Raw genomic sequence first — 25,299 nt, 5'->3', positions numbered from 1 at the left:
TAACATTTGGTTAGGGGTAAAATAAATTCTAGGGCATTTGAAAATAACTATTAATTGTTACCAAGGGTGACTTGTCGTCTAGGGTCTTGTTATCGAGGTTCCATTGTACATGTTCAGGGACACTCACATATTGCTAAGCGTATAACTGATACCTAAGGAATTAAGGGACTCTCTTACATGATACTCTGTCAAATATTAAAATGATACAACTGATCAAAACATATAAGAGCATAAACTTCAATGAATTCAAGCTATCGAAGCTCATTAACCGATTCTAAGTATCAATACTGAATCGAAAATCAATCTGAACAATTTGCCAATTTTACCAACAAGTCTCTCAGAGCTGCTTAACCTGACACAACAATAATTAATCGAGCGTGTTTCTAACAATGGTTACAAAACAGTCGAGGCTGCACTATTTGTTTCTCCGTTCGTGTGAAATACACTTTTGTTTACACACAAACACACGCAAACGTCAACATTACCTGTATGTTTAGACGAGAAACGAAAAGCAGACACAAGCACTAACCAAGATTGCAGAAACTATCTCATGGTTGTATTTTTCTGTCGGTGTAGATTTAGTTGATACTGATAACCTAGTTATTTATATCATTATCATTATAAGATTCTTTTATTCATTCCGGACACGGAAAGTAAGTATCATTATAAGATGGGGACCCCCCATGGACTAGGTGCGTATTTTAACCCAAATATGAGTGAAGGATGAGTGTAGAATGATGTGAGATTATCTTTGTAGCTTTGTTACTGACTAAAATCAGATGTTTTATCAGTCAGGATCATTTATTTAAAGCCCAATGATCATGAACAGCTGGGTTCAGTTTCAAACCATAAAAATATGACCTCATTGACTTGAGATTGTGAAATAGACATCTTATGTGGACCAGATATGCCCCACTGCGGAGCACATGAAAAGAGCCCGAAATTTTAATACCCAAAAAGGTTCACTAATCTTAAACATGGAAAGAGCCCGGGTCTCTACAGGTACCTGAGGAGGAGGACGCTGACTCGTGTTCTGAAATAGCGTTGTGTTTGGTTGGGTTAGGTTAGGTTAAGTTAGGTTAGGTTAGGTTAGATTATGTTAGGTTAGGTTAGGTAAACAGACTATATCTTTTAGTAATGTAATATTTTAATAATCTATATTTTCATAATGCATCTTTTAACAGTGTATCTTTTAACATTGAAAATAAATTCATGTATTTCAACTGTGTTATTGGTTCTTTCTCCTTTAAAGACTCGTTGTGAAAGTTCTATGGAGAACCCGGGCTCTTTTCGCACCATCCTAGGAGGGACCTTGGAGGTCCGGGCGCTTTTCAAGCGTCTGCCTGAGTTTTTGGGCTCTTTTCATGTGCGCCCATCCACTGGTTTACTCATAGAGAACTTATTGAAAAGAGCCTCTCAAAAAGCGTGGTAATTGAAGTTGTATTTTCTCTTTCCAGTTTGATAATTATCTACATTAAGGGAATTTTAGAATCCTTAAAACTCTAAACAAAACTACTTAAAAAAACGTGAAATTGGTCTCAAATTACGTTCTCAAACATTAAACATTACTATATTATAGTTCATTCACAATATTTAGGCGGTTGAGGGGAAGGTCCCCCACCACATTTTCCCTATGTAAGTTGCTTAATCAGCTGTTGAACTATTTTAAAGGTAAGGGTCAAGTCGTGGATGGGGATAGATTTATTACCCAAAAACCACCTAAATATTGTGAACTAAGTATAATAAGTGAGTGTAAACGCCACCGAAAAATAATTCAGTAAACATAACAAATTTGCAAAAAATCACAACAAAACACTTTTACAAGTTTCTTCTAAAAAACAATTTGCAAACAGCAAATTACAAATCACCTTCCACCGCTTCATGCAACCTCAACATTTTAACGACCACAGATGTACAATTTGTTAATTGAAGTCGTGAAACAATGCTTTACAAATACACAAACAGCCGATTGTATCTAGATGGTGGCAAGCCCAGTAAGTTATTGACTATCGTCTCATTTGTCCGGTTCGTTTGCAGAACAGTTCGGTCTCACCTACAGATCGCCGCGGGCCAGCACGGCGTGCAATAATCATTTCATCCTGTCATTGTTGGCTCGTTTCCTCCTCTCTTGCTATTTACACTCGAGTCCAGTTTACATTGCTCGTTTTGTTTCTTCTCTTCGTTTTCCTATTGGTTTTATAAGTTTTATTATTTTTGTGTGCGGAGGTTAATTTGTAATTATATTTATGAGAGGTAAAAGTTTGGGAAGACATAACCTGCAATTTGATTAGCCTGTTATTGTGAAAAGATATTCTGTAATATTCTTATAAATTATATAGATAAATTAAGTAGAAAAGATTAAACTGCTGTAATATCCTCATCTCATACAGATAAGGCTATGATGTTCAACAAACAAGAAGTCCCCAGCCTATATTAAAAAATAATTTAACCATACTAATTATGTACTCAACGACTATGTTGAGCTCTTAAATGTAACCTTTTACATATATTTCATCCTTATGGATCAGATGAAGACAATTTGTGGGTATGACTATGTTTGGCGTATAAGAGTGATTCAATGTTCTCCACCATATCGTGTTTTTTTGTGTTTTCACCAACATGATGAATTATCAAATCGAGATGGAAACGCTATGGAGTACTTAAACCCAAATATGAGTGAAGGATGACTGTAGAATGGAGTGAGATCAGTGTAGCTTTGTTTCTGACTAAGATCAGCTGTTTCATTAGCCAGTATCACTTGTGATCTGAAACAGCTGGGTCCAAGTTCGAACCCTCAAAAAGCTACTGACTTTTCTCAGGGTCGATCCGGCAACCTTTTGATTGTTAGGTGAGCTCTAAAGTATAACCAATCAGCTACCCAGTCAGTTTTGAAATTAAAACATGAAAATAATTACCACCAAATAGAACAGTTTGTGAAATTCGGCATGTCCAGTGGCTTTAAGGGATAAATGAAGTGTACACTCATCATTTGCCCTACGGAAAGAGAGAATATTTCATCAACGTCAGCGTATCCAAGATAACCGGACAACCAACACAATCAACACATATCGAAACAGGCATCAGCTGATTCGTTAATAAGATGGGAGGTCTACTTGTCTTGTAGTAGTCAAACGGGTAGACTTTCATATCTGTTGTCAAAAACAACCGAATGAAAATTTCGATCAATATTTGTTATACGATTATTTTATTCGATGTATTGTTTGGTTGGTTAGTTCACTAACCAAACAGTACATCAAATGAAATAATCGATATATCGAGCAATCGATTTATCGATCGATAGTTTCATTCGGTTGTTTTTAACAACATATATGAAAGTCTACCCTCCTAATCAATTTCTTTTGTCTACATATGTTATCCTAAATTCAGTGACGTCACTAATTGTTCCTCTGATAGATACCCAGCCCAGCCTAGACTGTTACTGTTGCTGTCCGATTTCACTGTTCTAATTGTTCAGAGCCGTTGCTAGAACCGTGACGTTAGAGTTTCACTTGTTTCGATGTTTACTGAAGATAGTCAACTGAGCAACTCTTTGGAAAGGCACCGTAATAGTTGCCACAGAATAGAACATTGTAGAGACTGAAAGTAGAATTCTTAACGCCTATTTATCACTTGATGTTGTTTTTTGTGTTTAACTCTAGGACACCGATTTCTACTTGTTTATTTCTGTTGAAGTATAAACAAATTGGTATTCTTTGATTGAATGTTCGTGTAGAAAATAGTAGGCTTCAGAGTAATTAGAGATTCGTTTCGTATACAAACACAAAATAATTCATACAGTTTTGGTCTGTAACACAATGATTGGGTAAACTCTATTACTTGAGGTTTTTGTAGCAGTCAGTCTGCCAGTTTGATACTGAAGAAGATCGTGTTTGTTTCTAGATATAAGTGTTCTGAAAGCAGGTTAACTCATTAAAATACTCAATCTTGAAAGGAAATTTTTCTGTAAACGTTCGTACTGCGAAAACCAGACAACTGGAGTATCTAAAGTTCTAAAGCGTCAACCAGATAAAAACACAAACATCCAAAAATGTTAAAGACAAATAAGCCGATAGAAACGTTCCAACACCACACACTAAAGAGTGTATTCTGTGCTGAACACTTAGGTTAAAATCTTACGAATCGCCATAATTATTTAATCATGAAAGAAACTTCCCGAAAGTCGATTCTAAGTCCTCTTGAAGGTCCAAGACCACCTGTCTCAAAACAGTAGAGGAGAGCTTATTTTCTCTATTTTGGAAAACTCTTTTCATTAAAATAAATACCATAAATTGAATCGACGTCTTTCACTAAGGGTTTACGAGTAAGTATATCGGGACAGCCAAAGTTTTATGTGCGCAATAAGTAGGATTACACACACGCGATAATACTCATTTTCTCACACCTTACTACGTCACAATAATACGAGTACGTTCTAAGGTGACGAATAAGGTAGTTCCATCAATGACCAAGGTATTCGATAGAACGTATCTTCGTGGCAGCAAATAACGCTTACGTAACACACAATTATACATCAAGTGACGTCAGGCACGTCACTGTCGATGCGTTACGCCGTTACGTAGTAACAATTGATTGAGGGTTATGTAACGCTACGTTACGCAATGAAATATCACTTTGGTATTGTCAAAAGTAACTCCTCAGAGGAAGGCGAACGCTTTCGTGATGGTTTAGTTTCAAATTTAACGAAGAAATGGTTGGTTATAAAATAAATAGGTACGTGTGGAGTTTGATCGCACCGATATAATGACGGGGATGCCATTATGTATTTGAACTGAAATGTGTATGGAATATGTGAGATGTTTATGTAGCTATTTGCTGACTAAATCAGCTATTGCATTAGCCAGGACCTTGTTTTAGAATACAAGATAATTCTATTTTTTACTAAGGTTTATGAAGACGTACGTTTTTGGCCAATTTTAGTTACTAACACTTCTAACTCCATTTAGTAAACTTTTAACGGATTATGAACATTTCATATTGGAGCTCAAGTTAAAAGGCGCCAAATCAGAAAATCTGCAATACTTCATGATTGGTTTATCAATTACACAATTTAAATAAACTGATAATAATATGAACACGAAAGTATTTACAAAAATTAGGTCAATCTATAAAAATAATTTACCGTCGATACTAAAGTAGACATCCAATTTATAACACTTTATACTTATCTCTTCTCAAAGAGAACTCAAGTAAATACCTATCTTCGAATGTGCTACTGTAGCAAAACAGTATAGTTTTCCATTTGGTTAGTTTTAGGGTCAAAAATGTTAAGTTAACAGTATGTGAGAGAATAATTTTTGACTACAACTTAAACATAAAAAAAATTACTACCTCAAAGTAGGATATACATAAGTAATTTTACTTACTCGTTTGGTTCCAAAAATAGAGGTGGAAGCCATATCGCACTCACTAACGGTCTAGTCTAATCCACAACACTGCACTGGCTTATGACGGCCTGTAAAGCCTGTGATAAGCTCCAAGTCATGATCTTATCACAGCGCAATGCACGACTGACTGTAAACAGCTGATCTTTCTGAGAACGTAGCAAAACTGTCGTATTCATCAACTTGGAATGTATTGTGGGTAAGCTGATACGGAGTGTGAAATGAGTGGTGCTTATTGCAAATGTGTCACATCAGGTTACGCACTAAGAAATATAATCTACCGTAGGATAAAATTTAGGTGTTGTCTGTTCGCTTTTTTTGTCTGTGCGGCTGTCACGACAATACTAAACCGATATAGCCAACATTAAGTACAAAGATCAAGCATAATATTCACTTCCATGAGTTCCCCTGGGGATACGCCCCATGGACGTTCAAAGTTCTGGGGTGAGGTTTTCAAAGTAAATATTGATTGGTCTCCATGGCAGAACTGCCAAATGCGTATTTCACAATTTTAAACAGCTGATCCAAACAAATGAAATATAATATTTTACACAACTATGTGGTAGGTTTATTTCATCTAAAACTTTGCCATGGATTATTTATTCTAAAAGTACGCCATTGATTATGGAAACATAAAAAAATTATACAATTACCTATGCTGTATCAACCCAGAATCTACATAATTTAAGACTAAATTAAATGTAATCATTGAAAACCTAACATTTATGAGATAGTTTGAACTGTCATGATGTACTTTATAATATTAAAGAGAAAACTAATTCTTCTAAACTGAATTTTCTTTCCCTTCCGTTTTTATCTTAGCAGCTAGTTGAAGATACAATTTAAATGAAAGTTGATGTATAGACTGGGGGAGATTAATGTTGTTAAAATAATTTAGTTTACTGACTTATTGATAATGTGGTTTCATCGATTTGTTTATTGGAAAGAATTCTTCAATAGGTACTTATCAAGAGGGCTATCCTCTTCTGTAAGACCTCTAACGTTTTGTTTTATTTTTTGTCGAATATGAAGGTAAAGGAGGTACGAACTAATGGGCCATCGTGTTAACACTTGTAGCTGTGAATACATTGGTAAATTGTGATATTTGAACCCAGATTTTCCATAACAGAATGTCCGTGCTAACTACAAGACCATCTACACCCTCAATGGCAATTATTGATAGTTAATAGAAACTCTGCAACAACATCTTCAAATATTTTTTAAAGCAAATGCCTTTATTCTCGTTCTGCTTTAAGTTACTCCTTCCTTTAACGTTTCCACATTAAAAAGGAGAAGAGTATTAACGAACTATACGGTGTGGCAAATGCAAAAGAATTCTAACCTCACATTTAATAATAAATTAAACAATGTTAATACGCGCAAAGACAAAAGATCAACGAAATATTTTTCGTTTTCTATAGTCGATGTTTGGTCAATATAAGCTATAACTGTCAAGTAACTTTTATGAATAAGCAAAATATCAGTCATATAGTGGATTTATTTGATAGTATTCATTCTCATGCGTCCTACAAGAATGTAAACAACACTTGAACAAATGTTGTACTCAAGCCCCATATCATTGCACGACTCTATCGTGTATTGGTGTATTGACCTTTAGGTGCAAAGGTTCACGGTTTGATGACCAATAAAAGTTAGCAGTGAGGCCAGATGACTATTTCATCGCTATTACTACATTAAGAACCAGTTTGCCCCGCCTGATGTAATAGTCACGGTGCATTCTTTGAAAACATTTGCCTTGTCGCAAGTGTAAAAAATATGGTTTTTGTTTAGGATTGTAAAGATTGGCTTATTGATAATAATGTTTGGTACAAACAAAAGTAACGTTAAACTATAATGTAAGGTGGGTTTAGTTTAATGAGGGTGTGCCAGATATTTCAGCGAGAAAAATATCACAATTTCCACTAGCTATTTGGACAATAGAGTCAAATAAGTTGTATTTTAACCCGAATATGAATACAAGTTTACTGTGGGATTAGTAAAATGCATTGTATAGCTACAGATGTTGTGTTTTTTGTTGTAGATCAGCTGTTTCTCTACTCTAGAATAATTAAAGCCTAATGGTCAACGACAGCTGGTTCTATGAATATGTTTTGTCCTAGATTACACTTTACCCAGCAGTTCACCTTTTGAAGTAGCTTACCAACTCATAACAACATTTTATTTTCTCCCTTGTATATATACAATTTAATTAATGAGTGTATAATAGAGTGAGATGATCTGTGTAGCTATTTTACTGACTAAGATCAGCTGTTTCATTAGTCAGGATCGTTTATTTAAAGCCCAAAAATCAAGGACATCTGAGCCCAGTTTTTAGCCATCAAAAAGCTACTGTGATTCGAAAAAACATACTGATTTGAAGATTCTATGTGTCATACTGTATGTAGCCTAGTTAGCTGGTTTTAAAACATGTTTATATAACAGACAACCACACAAATCCTCTTTTACACACAGTTTTCCTCAAATATCCCGTATTATGGATAAATTTCCGGCAAGGTGGGACCCTGAGGTTGACGCTAGCGGGCGACCAATTATTATCCGTTATCTCCGGGCTTCATTTACCTCAGGTCGAAGTCTCCGAAGAACGGTCTCAGCTGGAAATAGAGTAAACACAGCTATGTGTTTTTCAGGGCAAATCAGCTGTGGTAGGAAACAGATGTTTTTAGGAACGAAATAATTTATTTAACAGTTCTTCTCGGAACCTGTTATGGCAATAAATCGCCTGTACTAAATCGTTTCATAAGTCTTATATATTTTTGTACTACTTTAATATTGCATGGTTTTAGTGAAGGAACTTAATTTTTTAGGTGAACCTAAACCTCCGGATGAGCTCCGAAACACCAAGACTTTATTGTATAGCGAAAGATGATTGGCGATTGGCATGATTTGCACCCAAGACGTCAGGACATAAGTACCGCGTTTTAAGTACTAAAAAAACGTGTGGCAAAATATTTTTATACTTTAATATTTTTAACTGAAATAGCGACCATTCGATATACTAAATTGTAGGTGAAATCTGACCCCCAGGTTTCGACTGGCATCAAGGAACATGCAATTATCCTGCTCGGTTATCTACAGTGAAGATTACCTGCACCTTATAAAACTAGCGTATGTGCTGATCTTTGAAGTTTTTATTTGTATTACTTTCGTTTTTGTCAACGTTTATTCTATCTCTAAGAGCTAAAACTACATTATAAAAAAGACGATTAATATATTTTTTTGTGAAATTGTTTAAATGCTAAGTTGCATCAAACCATGAAGAATGTTTTCAAATTCTACGAATAAGTAAGTATCCAGTGACAAACCCAATCCAGAGCGAGAAAGATTGCCCCAATCTTTGAAAATGGGAAGCTGGTGCATAGTCCAATAAATCTAGCTGTCGATTTCCATGCGACAACAATCGAAAATAAAAATTAGTTTAAGTCTTTCTCTGAGAAAGTGGTCTTGGAGTAGACCCAAAGAAATCTTATAGGCCTATGCAATGACAATGGGAGAAAAAACAGTCAAAGGGTCTCATAAAGAAAGTTATCACCAGAGAGCTCAGAAGACATTCGATACAATTAGACGCAAAAAAGTAGACTAAAGTGTTTCGTGAAGGAAGTAGTTCCTCCGCATAGTTTCTTCAACATTTTATGCAATCACAATCTGGAGAAAAAGTAGTAGAAGTCTTTCTCAAGAAAAAAATTGTCCATGAAGAAAGTGATCTTCGGAGAGCTCCGAGGACATTCGATACAATCAGAAGCAAAAAGTAGTCGTTGTGTTTCGTGAAGAAAGTGATCCTCAAAATAGTTCCGAGGACAGACTTTGTCACGAAGCGGACAACGTGTCTTCGGTTGCGGCACGATCAGACATAGGAAGGAGTAGACGTGAGCACTAGAACTGATGGCATTCAAAAGAGTTATCCAGCATACGCTGCACAGTTGATTCGAGAAAAAACTTCAATTTAGACTTGTGTAAAGTCACTGTTTACAAAAACGCTTTAGTGATTTCGGGTTCGGAGACACATGAACGGTTTTGAATCCGTAAAAAAATTACTGTTGTATCCATCCAGTAGCGTAGAGGAGCGGGAATGCGTGGAAATGGTACTCAGTTTTTTTTCTTCAAAAGAACTATATTAATAGGTTACACCTGTTTCTACGCGACGATTCTGTGGGATTCCTTATTTTCCCGCACTGGTAATTTTACGACTATACCACCGTATTCATCCTGCAGATTTCGCGAAAGGCGAAAACATAATAGGTCAAGATTGTTCAAGAAAAATTGGCTGTGAAGGTACGTAATTTCAAATTGAGACGGGAAACACTAAAATACAAGTATTGTAACCCAAATTCATCACCTTTTATGTGGGATATGAGATATAATATAATAGCTGTAAGTATTCATCATAGACAAGGTAATAACTACATATTCCCTTGTCTGGTATATATTTGCATCTTCATGATTAAATGGTACATGAAACGAAAATAAGGAGCAACGATGGTGGTCAAGGATTATGAAAAGATGACGAAGATGAAACGACAAGAAAGAAAATAAGAGTGAGTCTTTTCATTATCTTTATTAATTAGATTGTTTGAAGTAAAACGATTTCAATCTGCGTTGAAGAGGGAACTGCGTGGGAAGAGGGGGGCTCTGACACATTTTAGAAAAACGTTCTGTGAATTACTATCTTGATGCATATTGGAATAGGCCTATATCTTAACGTGGTTGTCTAGTAACTGAACACGAAAAACTGTATATTCATAGATCTCATTCACTCTTACTATTCCTTCGGCAACATCTTGCCCCCCCCCCTCCCACAGATGGTGGCGGAGTAGTGAGTACTGTCCACATTAGTACTTTCTGTCATCAACATCCCGCATTTGAACACTTTCTCTATGACCAGAAATAAAAGTCTTCCTCGTTTCTCTTGGTTTTAGTCGTAATTCATCCGGTCAGTAAAACCTAGAGAAAACTGGTTATTTTAGCCTTGGTGATTTCTCTAATGCTTGATTGTCGGAATCTCTGTTGTGGTTAAACAATTGTGGAAAGTGAATCTACATCGGAGTCATATGATCTAGAGGTAACGACGACGACTTTAGTAACTGTGGGGTGATTTCCCTACTTTTTATGAAGCTTCGACTTCTTCAATGTCATGGCTCCTGGATTACGAGGGACATCTGCCCTGGTAGCTCAGCTATCTGTCAGTGTAAATCTAGAGGCGAATGCAGGATAACTTAAATGAATGAGAGTGTGTCTTAGCCGGTGTACGGAATGAAAGAGGTTTAGACGTTTGGTTTTATCTTACTACCTTATTTCTGCACCGAAAGCATTGATACTTTACACATATTGTGAAGTATGTTTTGAAAGTAATGGGAAATTTCAGCTTCCCAAAATTACTATGAATAAAATGTTGGTATATTGAAAATATTTCGAAATTGATTCCTATAAAAACACTTTTGATATTACCTGAATTGTTTACTTCGTTACAGTTCTTACACTTATTGTTGAACAGCTGTTTGATAAGAAACTATTCATAAGAAGAAAATTGGTAAAACTTTTATAATCCCACCATTCCCACCAACAAATAATAGGAAGCTGATTTTTTTATGAAATATTTTCAATACCAACTTGGTATTTTGTGTTTCAAGCTTTCGGTGCATCAATGGACTAGTAAGGTAAAATTAAATGTATAACTCACTTCGTAGGATACTCTGTATATAAGTAGATACCAGAGAAGTATTGTAGAATATTTAGAATTGTATATTGTTTTTGTGTCTTAATATGTGTCTTAATTTGAGTGTGAGTTGAGTACACATAACACACAGACAGGTGGTCTAGTGCTAGTGTTGTCTGGTCATATATATAGGTCAGAGTCAGTTACGGTACTTCGGGCCCCGGGCCGGCTATTTACGTAGTCGCCGGCTCTGTAATCTTGTTTGGATCACATTTATGATTGTACACTCGATTTTCGACTGGTTCCTCCGTCGAATTTGGACAAACCGTTGCCGTTCAGCGTGATTTGCTTCTCCGATCGTAATGGCATTCGGACGGAGGAAATAAGTGGGGTCTGAATAGATTCGGGAATGGATTTGTGAAACAATCAGTCGTGGAAATGGTAACATAATGTCATAAAAGAGACGTTAGTGGTGCACTAGAAAAGTAATAAGATATACAACCAAATTTAGATTTGCGTACAAATGTCGATCTTATAAAACAGACGTTATCATGAGGTATAAATTTTGCAGAACTAATTGTTTTGTATACAGTTTTCGTTGTTGAAATCGAATATGGTTTAGCTGTCAAGCTAAATCATTGTCTGTACTATTATATTCCGTTCACAAGATTTAGGCAGTTTAAGGGGAAGGTTCCACTACAACGTTTTTTTAGCTTAATGTGTATATCAGCTGATCCTCAGCAGTCAGCTGTTAATTCAAAGTTAGGATGAGGTGAAGGGGATGAAATTGCATGCCCTAAAACCACTTAAATTTGATGATCTGTTTTGTAATGATTTGTGATCTGTCAAGTCTGAAAACAATCAACAACTATAAATATATTCAATATTTTCAAATTCTCACGGCATCCTTTTCGCTTTTTTCCACCGTCCCTGATTTTTGCAACATTCACGAAACATTACAACCGTGAAACAGCTCCAAAAACGCGAGTTGAAAACACAACGCCGAAGTCAATGGTGCGTTTGAGTGGGTCTTTAGCGTTTGCCAATCCTGTTTGGAGATCTAGATAATTTGTGAAGACAAGAGGAAAATTCAACTGATGCGGTCAAATTTACAATTCAGGATCAAAAAGGCATTTGCCGACGTCCATAGTTGCCGTCCGGACTGGATTGGACTTTCCTGGTTGGTTTACTGTGATTGAGGAACGTATGGGAACTGAGTGGTCAGCTGGCCTTCCTTGGTTGTAGAGGTTGTTATAGTGAATAAGGGTAATTGGCGAGTATAGCAATGCTAATGTATTTGAAGAATGGATTTAGTGGCGTAGCTTGATTCTCATGCACTTGGAAAACGGACAAATCCATATTGTTGTATTATTGTTGTCACTCTTCGAGTATTTAACACGATGAATACAGTGAGTAACTTGTCTAAGATCCATATCTATATATAAAGCCAAAAGTACCCATTAACTTTTGAGAAAACTACAAGTCACACCATAAACCATATACTTAAAATGTTCATCATGACGAGAAACCTTGCGCAAAACTATCCATTATTTTATAAATTGCCCTTTAAGGTCGTAATTCCTTTCTAAAGGGACCTTTCCATACACCTAACCTCAGCTGTACTTATTTGTTTGTTATTCTTTCAATTTATTACCTTATACAAATCAGGTGTGTTTATTTGTTTGAATTACGTTTTGCTTACTTCAGCTTAACTTAACCAATCAATATTTTTTTTATTAATACTTATGAATTCAAACGGGGGAAAGCCCGACGGTAACAGCTAGTTTCGCTTAGCCCTTATTTTTAATTTTTTTTTTTTTTTTATAAGCTATTACTGTAGATCTCATGGTAGGGCCTATACCAGTATTTAAATAAGTCTGTTAGTACGATAACACGAGTACAAATCATCCGATTTTGATGAAATTTAGTATGGGTAAACCTACATTTATTTGAACGACTATGGAAATGGGGTTTTATAGTGTAAAATAGGGGGTTTTTCATTCTTAACCTCTAAAAGTTGTTTTGCAATATATTTCTAAACTTTTTTGAAGGGCTCAAAAAGCTAATTTGGTATATTTAAGCGTTTTTGTAAGCTTAACAGTTACAGGAAAGATTGTAAAAGTTACAAAAAACTGTCAATTTATAATTCTATATTATTTTTATTATTATAATGTGTTGGCTGGTTTAGGATTATATTTGATCAAATTTGACAAACTCGCTTATTTAATACAAAGCTATTATCATTCCAATAAACAAAGCAAACTATTATTTATTGCCTTCCCTGGAGAACAATCTCATCTGACAAATGGAAATCCGCTTAGTCCACAGGTGTGCTGCTTCGGGTGTTTTATTTTCTTAATATTTATGAATTGAGTTTGAATATGTTGTAACTCAGACCTACTATGGCGTAAGAGACCTAATTTCATTGCGCCCTCTTTAGAAACCGTGAGAATACTTAGACCGATCATCAGTGGGAACGGTCCAAACCCTCTTTGTTTGTTCTGGGACGTGACCGAATGTTTCTATAGACGGACACTATTCAGATGGCATCTGTAGGCTGTAATTATGGCGTCTTTAATACGTCTAATGGTAAAATGGTTGCATGTATACCATGGTCGAAATAATGTTTGCTTTTATTTGTCAATCAGTATATTTACCATGTTTTAGATGATGATTTATTGAAATGTTCATTTGTTCACTACTTTAATTACCTGGATAAATTAAAATTGAAGTCACACTAATTCACGGATTCCTTAACCTAGTTTTGTGGTGTTGTCACAGGGAGTAATAAAATTAACGGATTTTCAGATAAGGACTTTGTGGCCCATTTTCAAGTGGAACCTGATTTGGAGAACTTAACCTTTTGTTAATGGAGTAAATAAATCGGCTGAATGAAATAAACAACTATAATAGACAAGACTTCTTGGCAATCGATCACACTGCTTGTTGCCTTCCATAGAAACATTTAAATTAAATACAGTACACTCCACAGAAGATTCACCATCCTTATGCATTAGCAGAAAACAATTTTGAGGTTAGTTCCATCTGGCCTCATCTCTAGACCTATTGTTAGTTCTATCTGGTAGAATCTGGCAGTTAATGTCTTTTAATTTCTTGTTATGTAATTTGTTTTAACTATTCCCACCAAAAAAAAAACAATGAAATTATAACAATAGCTAGTCGTCTAGTTTTATGAACAATGAGTAATACATACATCTTAAAATATACTGTAAAACAAAATAGAAAAATTGGTCTTTATTCGTGCACTCTACACTACAGATTATACAATAGAAACAAAGAGTAATCTATTAATTAATGCATCTCAACCTAACGGTTCCTAAGCTACAATTAGTTGGAAGCTAATCCACAAAACAAAACCAAAATCTTGTTTCTCCAACAATTCGTACAAAACAAACATTACGCCCTACATCGAAGCAACAAGAAATAAAGCAAGCAACTTATTCTCCTCTAGACGCCATATATCATTCGCTACTATAAAATATTTTGCATAAACTTCAAACGGTCTGCTAACATTCAGATGCCAAAATCGAAATTTATGCGGGACTCCTAGGCGCGGCGGGTGACCATTGTTCGACCTCCTACCTCCAGACCTCCCGTGCCTCTGGAGGATGGACGATGGAGGATGGAGGATACCGTCCATCATCCGGAGGATATCCAGGATATACGAGACAGTCGCACTCGCTACACCTACTAGTATCCGAGGAAGATTACAGGATAAATGTCATCCCTCAAGTGTAACTGCGGTAGTGTGGCAGAGGATTATATGGAAAATATATTGATGTGTAGAGGTCATATAGTGAAACTGCTGGGCTAACTGTATAGGAAGTGATGTGCTTTTTGTCTAAGGCAATTCAATATCACCCTAACCGTGGAGAAGGCTAAACAATTGAGTTTGGATACTGCAGATTTCTCATACTACGTCCTAATTTTTGTTTGACGGGATTTGAACCTACGCATGCCACCAGAGGTCACGGGTTCTAATCACTATACCAACCAGGTAAAAGAGAAACATACTTCTCGTATAACTGAAAATAAGTGCATATATTGTTATTTGTTTCCTAAACCTATGAAATTATTAACATTTTAAAATATGGCTATAATATAACCTGACGACCGACTATTGATTTTACTTAACTTCCAAACAGTCATAAAAATTTACAGGATAATTGTTATATCATCAACACAAATCTTAAGGACATTCTAAAGTGTGGTTAATTCAATATCTGCATAATATGGATCTGAGGGAATTCACTAACTGTATTCATCGTGTGAAACACTTGAAGAGTGACAACAATAATGCAACAATGTAAACAGCTGATCGAATACTTAACAATGTTTTGAGAATGGGGAGAACACAACAAACTCTCAAAATTTCAGCGCGATTCTACAGAAGATCAACAGTGTCAATAACTGTGCTTTTCCTACAGTATTTGTGGATAGTAAAAATGGCACCAATCAGCTGATATAAAAATAGTTTCTTATTACCTTTTAAAACTCAAATTTGAGATAGCCTACATTATTAGAACACTTAGTGAGTAAGTATATATGAAGAAGTTTAAGTAACCAGATTTTTAAGTTTACCTTGCTGGCGGCTCTATTTTGGGCACGCAGTACTGCTGCCTGGGCCATCCTTATCTTGGATATCCTTTATCCTTAATCCTTGGAGGCACTAAACACAATACACTTTTTGTGTTCGAAAATAAATTTTCGCTTTTTACTGAATTGTCAAAACACTTGCGTTAACTTACACAACCTTTTAAATCTGAAATAAAACTGTATGTTAGGTTTAAAATATTATTTCATAGTTCGATTGTTATTGTATTTAAATTAATAGAAGGGGGTATTTGTAAATTGGCTTCGTCATTAGAAAAGTGTATTTATTACTCTGAAATCAATTAATATAAAATTATTTAGAGATTCAAAGACTATATGGTTTTAAGGCTGACAAAGTACTTTAAAAATACATAAAAACATGTCTCTGACAAATCGATATGCTAATTTATTTCCGTTAAACATCATTACAATTAAAAAAATTAAATAAAGTTGGAGAATCTAAAGTTAGTTGTAGAATACTATTCAATCGTAAACTGTTATTGTTAAATTATATTATCTCGTTCAAAAGGTAAACAGTGCGAATAAAATCCTTGAAATTTAGGGAACTCGACTAAAATTATACACTAAATTGGCGGAAATAATATTAGAAACCCAAATGAACCATAAGACGATAATTAAAACAATTCAAATGTACGAAAAAATACACACTCGACGTCGGCAGGCTTGAACGCACGTTCGTACAGAAAGCGGCGCGCGGCACAACTGACGTTCGGCCGGATTCGGATACAACCGACACTACACTAGCGCTCCTGGTGGACACCGCGCAAACCCTACACTTCCGGCCTGTCAATCACTTCCGCCAGTTGCCGCTCGCTGTGGAAATTCGATTTTCTTCAAACGCCCAGAGAGAGTGGACAATGGAGGTTTGTGTTTTGTGTTTTACGGAGAGGAACGAAAGAGGAGACTGTTGAAGGTGGTTGAGTTGACAATTTTGATTACTGCTGTAGATATTGGTTGAGTGGTTAGAGCCAGGACTTCTGGCGTGGAGGACAAGGATAAAGTCCGAACAATCTATGTGACAATACAATGACGTGAAGGTTCAGCGGTAATCTTCTTCTAACAAAGTTTGGGTGGTTTTAAACTACCTAGCCAATATATACTTAAACTCTGAAAGACGTTCCAAATACTGTCTAAGATCAGGAAACTCTAGTTATCATTTTTTCAAATCAAATGATCATGGACAGCAGAACCAAATTTCAACCTATCAAAATGTTACTCACTCTATCTAGTCAAAATAAAATCAATGATATTCTGTTCAATACAAGCTCTAAAAACCATTCGGGTACCAAGATATATTTCCCTCCATTCGTACAATCAGGCCTGTAAAGATTTCTGTTGGTGATTCTGTTCAAGTCGTACACGAATGTAAAAGAAGTAATAGATAAATTTTAGTGGTAACCTAGAATTTGTAAGTCTTTGAGCTAAATATCGTCTTGACATTTTCTTCAAATCGCTGAACTGGAATTGCAAAAAGAAAAAAATTATAATTTCTCAAGTCATTCATTTTGACAAAGATTTTCGTACAAATACAAAATCCATCAAATGAAACAGATGCTTTGTTGGTCAAACAAGAACAAGCAGTCTTGTTTCAACAGACAAAAACAGAAAAAGAGCAAAAAACTCCCGAAGATATTTATTTGCGAAAACACTCCTCCATTATCCCAGTGCTTCAAACCCACACTTGCGAGTAATTTTATTGATCGTTAGCTCCGAAAGCGTCATTTTCGTATTTATTTTATGGGCCGAACGAAATCGCTGATAGGTAGACACGGGATTGAACTGCCGCACAATAAAATGTTTTATCACTTTGTGGGAGGGTTTGACGAGGCTACCACGTTCGGGACTCGCAGTTGTATCGGCGCGGGATCAGCCGGTGTTGGGGTTCACAACTTGTCGGCTTTAGGTATCTTCAACGCGATGTGCTGTACAAAATTTGCCAAAAGGGTTTATGTACAGCGGGTTTATGTACAGCTGGATGAGTGGGGATAGTATTCGTCTAGTAATCGGAAGGTTGAATTTTCAATCGTGAGAAAAGGAATTTATGTCTCAAAACTGGACTCAATTGTCTTTGATAATTGCGTTTACTGAATTTCAGCTGGTCTTAGTCAAAAGCTGTCTCCTCATTCATTCAAGACTCATTATTCACTCATTCATTCAACACTCAATTCACTCATATTTGCCTTGCAATACGCACCCTGATATGTCGACAACGTAAAGTTGCAATATGACATAAATATCTCAGTATTTCTGAATACAGCTTCGTAAGCTTTATTCAAAGACACAATGTTATTGAATTGATAAAAGGTTATAGTGCTCGTCTGGTAATCAGATGGTTGCCGGTTCGAATCCTTAGAAAAGTTTGAACCTTTCTGGTAGTTCCAAATTGGATCTAGCTTTTCTTGATCGTTGGACGTTTTGGGTTGGCTAAAAGAACCAACTAGTCTTACTCAGTAAATCATTCAAAGATCAGATGACAAATGGCATCTTGTTCTAGAAGCGATCGTGTTAGTATCGAACTAGCATATTTTGGATAAGAAGTTGAGCACTATTTCAAAAGCCTATGTCAACTATAATAAAACATAGCCAATTCGATTTAGATTGTTATAAAAATTAAAAACCGAATCACCGACATATATTGCTTTAGAGACTTTCAGGCAGCATCCCACATTTCATCCTGTTTACATTGTCTTACCAGATTTACTTTGTAAACCTGTTACACCCATTCCACCTCTGGATTCCCAATAAAACCAGAAGTCGTGAGCCACTCGACTAATGGAAGCTCCATTCATCTGTGGATTAATATTCCCTGCCGACTTTGAAATTCGAATATGAATAATCTAGATCTGGTATCCATCATAGAGGCACGCGTGTGTAGGCTGCAAGGTCACATTGTTGTGTGTGTGTGTGTGTGTGTGTGTGTGTGTGTGTTGTGGGAAGTGTTTTACTATTCCCCTCTGGTCCTACACCCACACACGTGGCTGGATGCCCAGAAAGCGAGAGTGTGTAGGTGTGTAACTATATACTGTAGTTGATCGTACTACGTACTCTACATATGAATGACCAGCCACTGAATGGAAATAAAGTTTGATGCTTTAGTGCGAGAAAAAGGTTTTTTTTATATTCTATGAAGGATTGCTACATCAATATCCTAAAGGAAAACAATAGAGTTTTGATGGTTCGAAATTGGTATGTAGTTACCACACATTTGTAAAGACATTAGGTCTAATTTTCCGGCAATGTTACGTATTAGTGAACTTTTTGGTATACCATTGTTTGTAAAGTTTGATTATTAATGCTGACAGGGTCTAAAATTTAAAAAAGTGTAAAAATGAGGTAACAACACAAAAGAGACGAAAGATGTGAGAGACTTTAACGCAAGAAAAGACTGAAGCCGCGTTAAAATGTAATATTTTCGTTTATTTTTTGTTTATACTGTAGTCCACGAAAGCGAATCTGCTTACAGTCCACAAACACTTAGGAAAAAACGTACATTTGAAGCGCTTGTGGACTGTAAGAAGATTCATTATCGTGGATTACAAACAAAAAGTTTTACATTTTTAACGCGACTTCAGTCTTTTCATGCGTTAAAGTCTCTCATAAGTTGACTGGCTGGGTAGCTGAGTTGCTATCTATAGTGCTCGCCTTACAATCAAGGTTGTCAGACCGATCCTGAGAACAGTCAGTATTTTTTAATGGTTTCAACTGGACCCAACTTTATTCATTAGGCTTTAAATCAATGATCCTGTAGTGAAACAGATGGTCTTAGTCAGTAACAAAGTTACACATGTCATCTTATCCTTCATCCGCTTTTGGCTTAAAATACTCTAGTTGGCGCCCCCGTCTCGATTGATAATGCTCATCTTCATGAGCTTAACATTGTAAATGGGTATCCAAATTCAAGAGGATTTGTGAGAAACCTTTCTCGTTTCGAAAAGACAAGCCCGTCTTGTTTCTAACTGTGTACCTCGTGTTGCCTCTAATTTCTCACACCTTTCACCAAACAAGAGGTAAGCCGCTGTGCTTAACTTGACCGTTTAACATGTCCTGTTAATGCTTAGTGAAAGGAACCACTCAATGTTTCAAAACCTGCTTGTCATTCCCGTTGTGGCAACGGTACTGCACGGCTTGACTAGTCAGGCCTTTTGCTCTAGAGTCGCGGGTTTGTGTCCGAACAATCACCAATAATTACTTACAGCTAGGCGATAATGTTTTGATGAGTAGCTTGGATACTACCTTAGGCTGTAGGTGTACGTATCTAGACAAAGAAATAGGATACATTTTTGAAAATAATTTCGTCTGTGTTCAAAAACTATTTCCTCTAGAAAGGGATACAGTACTATAATTAAACATTTTGAGCAGAAAAGTACCAAATTAAACCGATAAACACTCCATTTTCATGCAAAGATTTTTAACACCTCTTAAGTGTTATGAAAATGTTATTCCGTGAATTGATTTAGACAATATATAATAAACAATATTATAACGAAATTCCAAGATGAGATTATTTAAGGGAGGAACTGTATCACTCTATAGTTAGGAAATAGTGAGGTCTTTTACTACACCCCGTCTTAAAAATACAGATAAAAAATTGTAATTGAACATTTTTACCAATGTTTCTTAAATCTAGTGTTTCTTCTACATCGTTCAGGAACCAAACTAGTGGAAACCTGTAGAATTTTCGACGTAAATACGGGCTAAATAGCCGTAGTTTTTAAGTCATCGGCTAAGATGTACTTTGAGAATCTGTTGTAATAATCGAAGATCAATCCGACAAAGAGTCAGTCTTGAGTACAGTTATCCAGTCTAGCCCAGAGTACCTCCTAGCCCAACAAAGCCCTAGATAGGCCTAGGGGCTGTACCCCAGTAATGAGCTCTATTATGATCGACAAAAACTACCGCCCGCACCTTTACACCGGCTCATAATCATATTAGATGTTTTTTTTTCAAGACATGTCATTAGGACGTCCATCTCTTCTCCGTCTCTCTTTGCTTTTTTTCTTCTCTAGTGCATTCTCTTTATCTTCTTGTATCGTCTGAAGAGAGCTTTGACTAGAGAAGACTTCGATACCGACGTGTCACGACCGTAGTTATATTTCGAAGGTCACAACCATAACGAGTAAATAAAATTGTATAGTTTACGTAAACAAGTGGAGGCAGACCAACCAACAATTTCCTGGGTTGATAGAACGATTGCTAAATGTTTGGCCATGTTACTGGACATTTCCAATCACATATCTTTATACGTACACAAGTACAGAATACAACATTTAAACAGTGTCATTGATTTACTAAGAAATTACAATAACAGCAATCTAAGACGCTAGACACGAGCCCGGGATTGTTTTTCGCATTACACAAAATCCATTGGTGCCCGGGCATACATATATATATATATATATATATATATATATATATATATATATATATATTACTGCATGTAATACAGTAGTGCATACACATTGTGTAAAATAATTTGTCACAATAACTTTGGACAAATAAATGGTATAAAACTGTCATTTTGAAGACTTTTTTTACACAAATTTTTCAGGCCCCCAGACCCCCCGGTTCACCCCCCCCCCTTGTGACAGTTCTAGATCCGCCACTGGATTTGGCTGGATTTGAACTCGGGACCTCAGGGACCAAAGTCCCGCGCTCTAACTAGGCCAGCTCGCTCCCCACCAGGTATCCAGATTAAAGTGGCCTTACTTTAAAAATATACAAAAACAAACTAAAAAGCTAGTAAAATTAAAATTGGATAACCTAAGGATCTACCAATTGCGTGAAAGATAATGTTTTTCATCAAATGGGAGAAATGAAAAATAACCATGTGAGCGGCATGCTGTGACAATTTGCCATTATATGACGTATAGCTGTGATAGTGACGTCATCAATTACGTCATCATCAGCTGGTCCAAGCAAGAGTCACAGACATTTTCCCACCTGTGGTCTGTGTTGACATCAACAAACAAACCGCTTGTACGAGAACACTCACTTTCACTCACGAATATTACGAGTAGAACAGCAACGGCATGGAATATAAACAAATTATTTCACTGGCCCGAAAGTAAAAGTTACTTAACATTACTTAAATGCAACTGTCCATAGTATAGGATTCAGGCCAGCTAAGTCATTTGTTTATGTTTATGCTCTATACCGTTTCTGTTCTCATATTCGTGCTTTCACCTCATAGTATTGCAGTCTATGAGTTATTCAACTACTAGGCGACTGTAAACAAATTTAAGTGGAATCGCCGATATAAACTTCGACTTAAAACCTTTCCTTACGTAACTATGTCCGAATTTCAAACCAAAATATTTATTGCAAAATGTTTAGAGGCAAAAAAACATGTTACACTATTGTATTCAAGAAACTTTAAAAATATATCTATTTCATGACATATAAACGTGTAGTTTTTATCATCGAGGCCCTTTAAATAGGAGGATCTTTCCGATAAACAGCCTAAGTTCTCCTCTTGCGAAAATTCTAAACTATTTTATTTATAAAATAGAAATGGATGTGTTTTCGTGATCACCGAAAGTGTTTACCCTTTAGCAATGCGATAAAGCTACAACCCAGTGGCTTGGAATCCACCATACAGGTTAATAATGTAAAAAGCCGTGCGGAGTATAAAAGGGAGGAGTTAAGACAAATATTTTCCACGCAAACGTTGTAAATCAGCAGGAAAACATAATATCGCACATAATTAAATTTAATCCCCTCCACAATTTAGTCACCACTTACCGTTACCATACGATGGTGTATGTAAGGAGCTATAACAGTCCATGTTTTTACACCATGTAACGGTCTACCAGCATACAACGCTGTATGACTGCCCAGACACACGTGACAACATACGTGCAAAACATGAAGATTACGCGTCGAAGAACACCGTTGCAGTTTCGTACTGTCCGATGTTATTGATCACAGTGCTTAAAATCGGAGCGAGAACGGAAAATAGACTCAATTTTATACCGAAGGACCAAGGTTGGATGTTTTACAGTACCAATGAATTTGAAAATCCACAGCGTGGCTCTAAGAACTTTTTCCAGCTATGTAGTGGACAATTTCAAAAAGTTCCACTGCAATGAGATGGTTTTGTTATGCATAAAGGACAATTATTCAAACAGGCATAAATGTTACTGGTTTTTGTAGATATCTGTTCGCTTTCATATTTTCGGTAAATTTACTTAAATACTTAATAACTAGGTCTTCTATTATGTGCAAGTTATTTTATGATTCAGACTTGAAGGGAAATCACAGAAAAGTATAAATCATCAAATCTTCAACTGCTCTATCTTCCAAAGTCAACTGGGTTTTATAAAATTAATTTGTGTTCTGCACTCCCAAATCCCTGTATTTTTCCTAATCCATTTGTAACATAACTTATCTAGTTACATAGAAGAGGGATAACACACACCGTTCAAATTTATTTGTATCAATATATATTTTTGTAAAGAAATATTTGCATCTAAGTCGCCACATTAACTTTTGATAGTTCGAACAAAACATTAGCTCCAATACTGATGATAAAATATTACCATTATATTGTTTGTTGTTCTGTTTGTATTTCCATATTAGATTATCTGTATTAATTGGATGTACATTAAATAGACCGTATAAAAAATGTTCATTAAGACAACTGTGGAATCTTCATACTGTAAGTAGATATAATAGGACAAAGATACCCCACTTTCGGCGTTTTAGAGGCACTTTTAGGGCACTTTTTATAGGGGAAAAATGAGAAAAATGAGTGGCTCATTTTTTTGGCCACTTTTTTAAAGACCCAGCTCTCGACCTATACACCCCTATATAAATTTTCTACTTTTTTAATACTGAAAAACATGTCTGGAATATGGCTCATTTTTTTGGCCACCCGGCTCTCGGCACGCGAACTCGGGCGCGCTCCTGGCTTATGACGTGCTCCCTTGGACATCCTTAGTGGAAATCCATGAGTTCTGGCTACTTGGGAACCCAAGCCATTTGACATACAACGAATTACCCTTTCTCCTAATTACCTTCTCTACCAAATACATGTCCTTATACTTGGTCTTTAACAACTCCTCTGTATAGAAGCCTCCCCTGATTATATTGCCATTTTCATCTTTCAAGATATAAGTTACAGGCTTTGTATTCTTAACTTCTGCTATTGTAAATAGTTCCCCTGTCCAATTTGGAGTATAACCTTTACTAAAAACATGTTTATACTTGGAAATCCTTACGCTATCACCTACCTTATATCTTGGCTTTTTAACTTGCTCTACTTTAGAAGTCAACCTCTCATGCACATATTTACTATTCTTAACATTTACTTGGTTAGGCTTCATTCCTATAGATCTATGCACTTTATTATTATATTTTCGAATTAACTTTGGAAGTAAATCCAACCATTTATAACTCCCCTGAGCACTAAATTCCCTATATAACCAATTCTTTAAAGTTCTCTGAAACCTCTCCACAATTGCAGCCTTAGTTGTAGAAAATGTGTGATAGTGATTAATATTTAATTTTTTCATTAGTTTGCTAAAATATTGATTAAAAAATTCTTTTCCATTGTCAGATTGAATGTTTTTAACCCCCTTTGGTAGAATGGTTTTAATGGCTTCTGTAACCACTAACCCTGTCTTATTCTTTAGTGGAGCAGCATAAGCTTTTTTAGAAAATGTATCTATTAAAGTTAAAATATATTTATTGCCAGAATTTTCTCTAGCATAGTTTTGCATATCAATTAAATCTATTTGTACGGTTTCATTTATACCTAATACTTTGAAAGACCTTCTTATGAAATTCTTTCTTGCAGGTTTATGAAGTTCGTATGCAATTTCATTCATTTTTTATAACATCATCCTTTCCTGTAACTCTAAATACATCACCATTAGCCCCAATCAATAGATTATCTTCCATTCTTTTAAATACATAGTTTTCTGGTATATATGGTCTATTATCTATATACTTAAATCCACTCAAAGATGTGGGGTCAGCAACTAATAAATCAGGATTGTATTCCATCAAATTAAAATTTTTTTCTCCATACACAAATTTCGATCCATCATAATGCATAGCTTGTGACATTAGACAAATATCATCCAAATGTTTCCCCTCTGGTAGATTTCTTATAAATTGATTTTTGGCATCCCAACAATATAGTTTTTTATTATAAGTTATAGTCTGTTCTTTTGTAACACAGTCAGTGTCATCAATGGCAGGTTTAACACGTACTAACCTTTTATTATTAAAATTCCAATAGCCTGCTTCCATTTTTGGAACTTGTGAAACATTCACAGCATCTTTACTATCTGTACCTTCCATCAAATTACTAATTTTCTGTTTCTTTGCATTCCAAACACCATTCTCTGATTCTAAAAATTCATAATTATTATCGTCTTGTATAAATTTACCATCTTCTTTTCGTATTAAAGTCTGTTGTAAAGTGGGCACATCATCTAAACTTTCACCCTTTTCTACATTAGTAATTTTCCGTTTCTTAGCATTCCAAACACCATTCTCTGATTCTAAAAATTCATAATTATTATTGTCTTGTACAAATGTACCATCTTTTTTTCGTATTAAAGTCTGTTGTAAAGTGGGCACATC

General features: G+C 35.7%; 1 protein-coding gene across 3 annotated transcripts in view; it reads right to left on the bottom strand.

Annotated features, from left to right (window-relative positions):
* Positions 1-25,299, bottom strand: part of LOC128995947 (rhophilin-2-like) — a 121,166-nt gene that overhangs the window by 29,599 nt on the left and 66,268 nt on the right. The window contains exon 1 of one of the 3 annotated variants that reach the window (XM_054421018.1): positions 15,676-15,817. The exons of the other annotated variants lie outside the window; for them this stretch is intronic. Coding sequence (XP_054276993.1) covers positions 15,676-15,723 — 48 coding nt within the window. The 5' untranslated portion in view covers positions 15,724-15,817. Of the gene's footprint in view, positions 1-15,675; positions 15,818-25,299 lie in introns of those variants that run through there. 3 annotated transcript variants of the gene reach the window in all.

This window comes from Macrosteles quadrilineatus, unplaced genomic scaffold (genome assembly GCF_028750875.1).
Source record: "Macrosteles quadrilineatus isolate MER2022 unplaced genomic scaffold, UCM_ALF_1.0 Scaffold_5__1_contigs__length_97177068, whole genome shotgun sequence".
Taxonomy (NCBI): domain Eukaryota; kingdom Metazoa; phylum Arthropoda; class Insecta; order Hemiptera; family Cicadellidae; genus Macrosteles; species Macrosteles quadrilineatus.
This window is presented reverse-complemented; position numbering and strand designations above follow the sequence as displayed.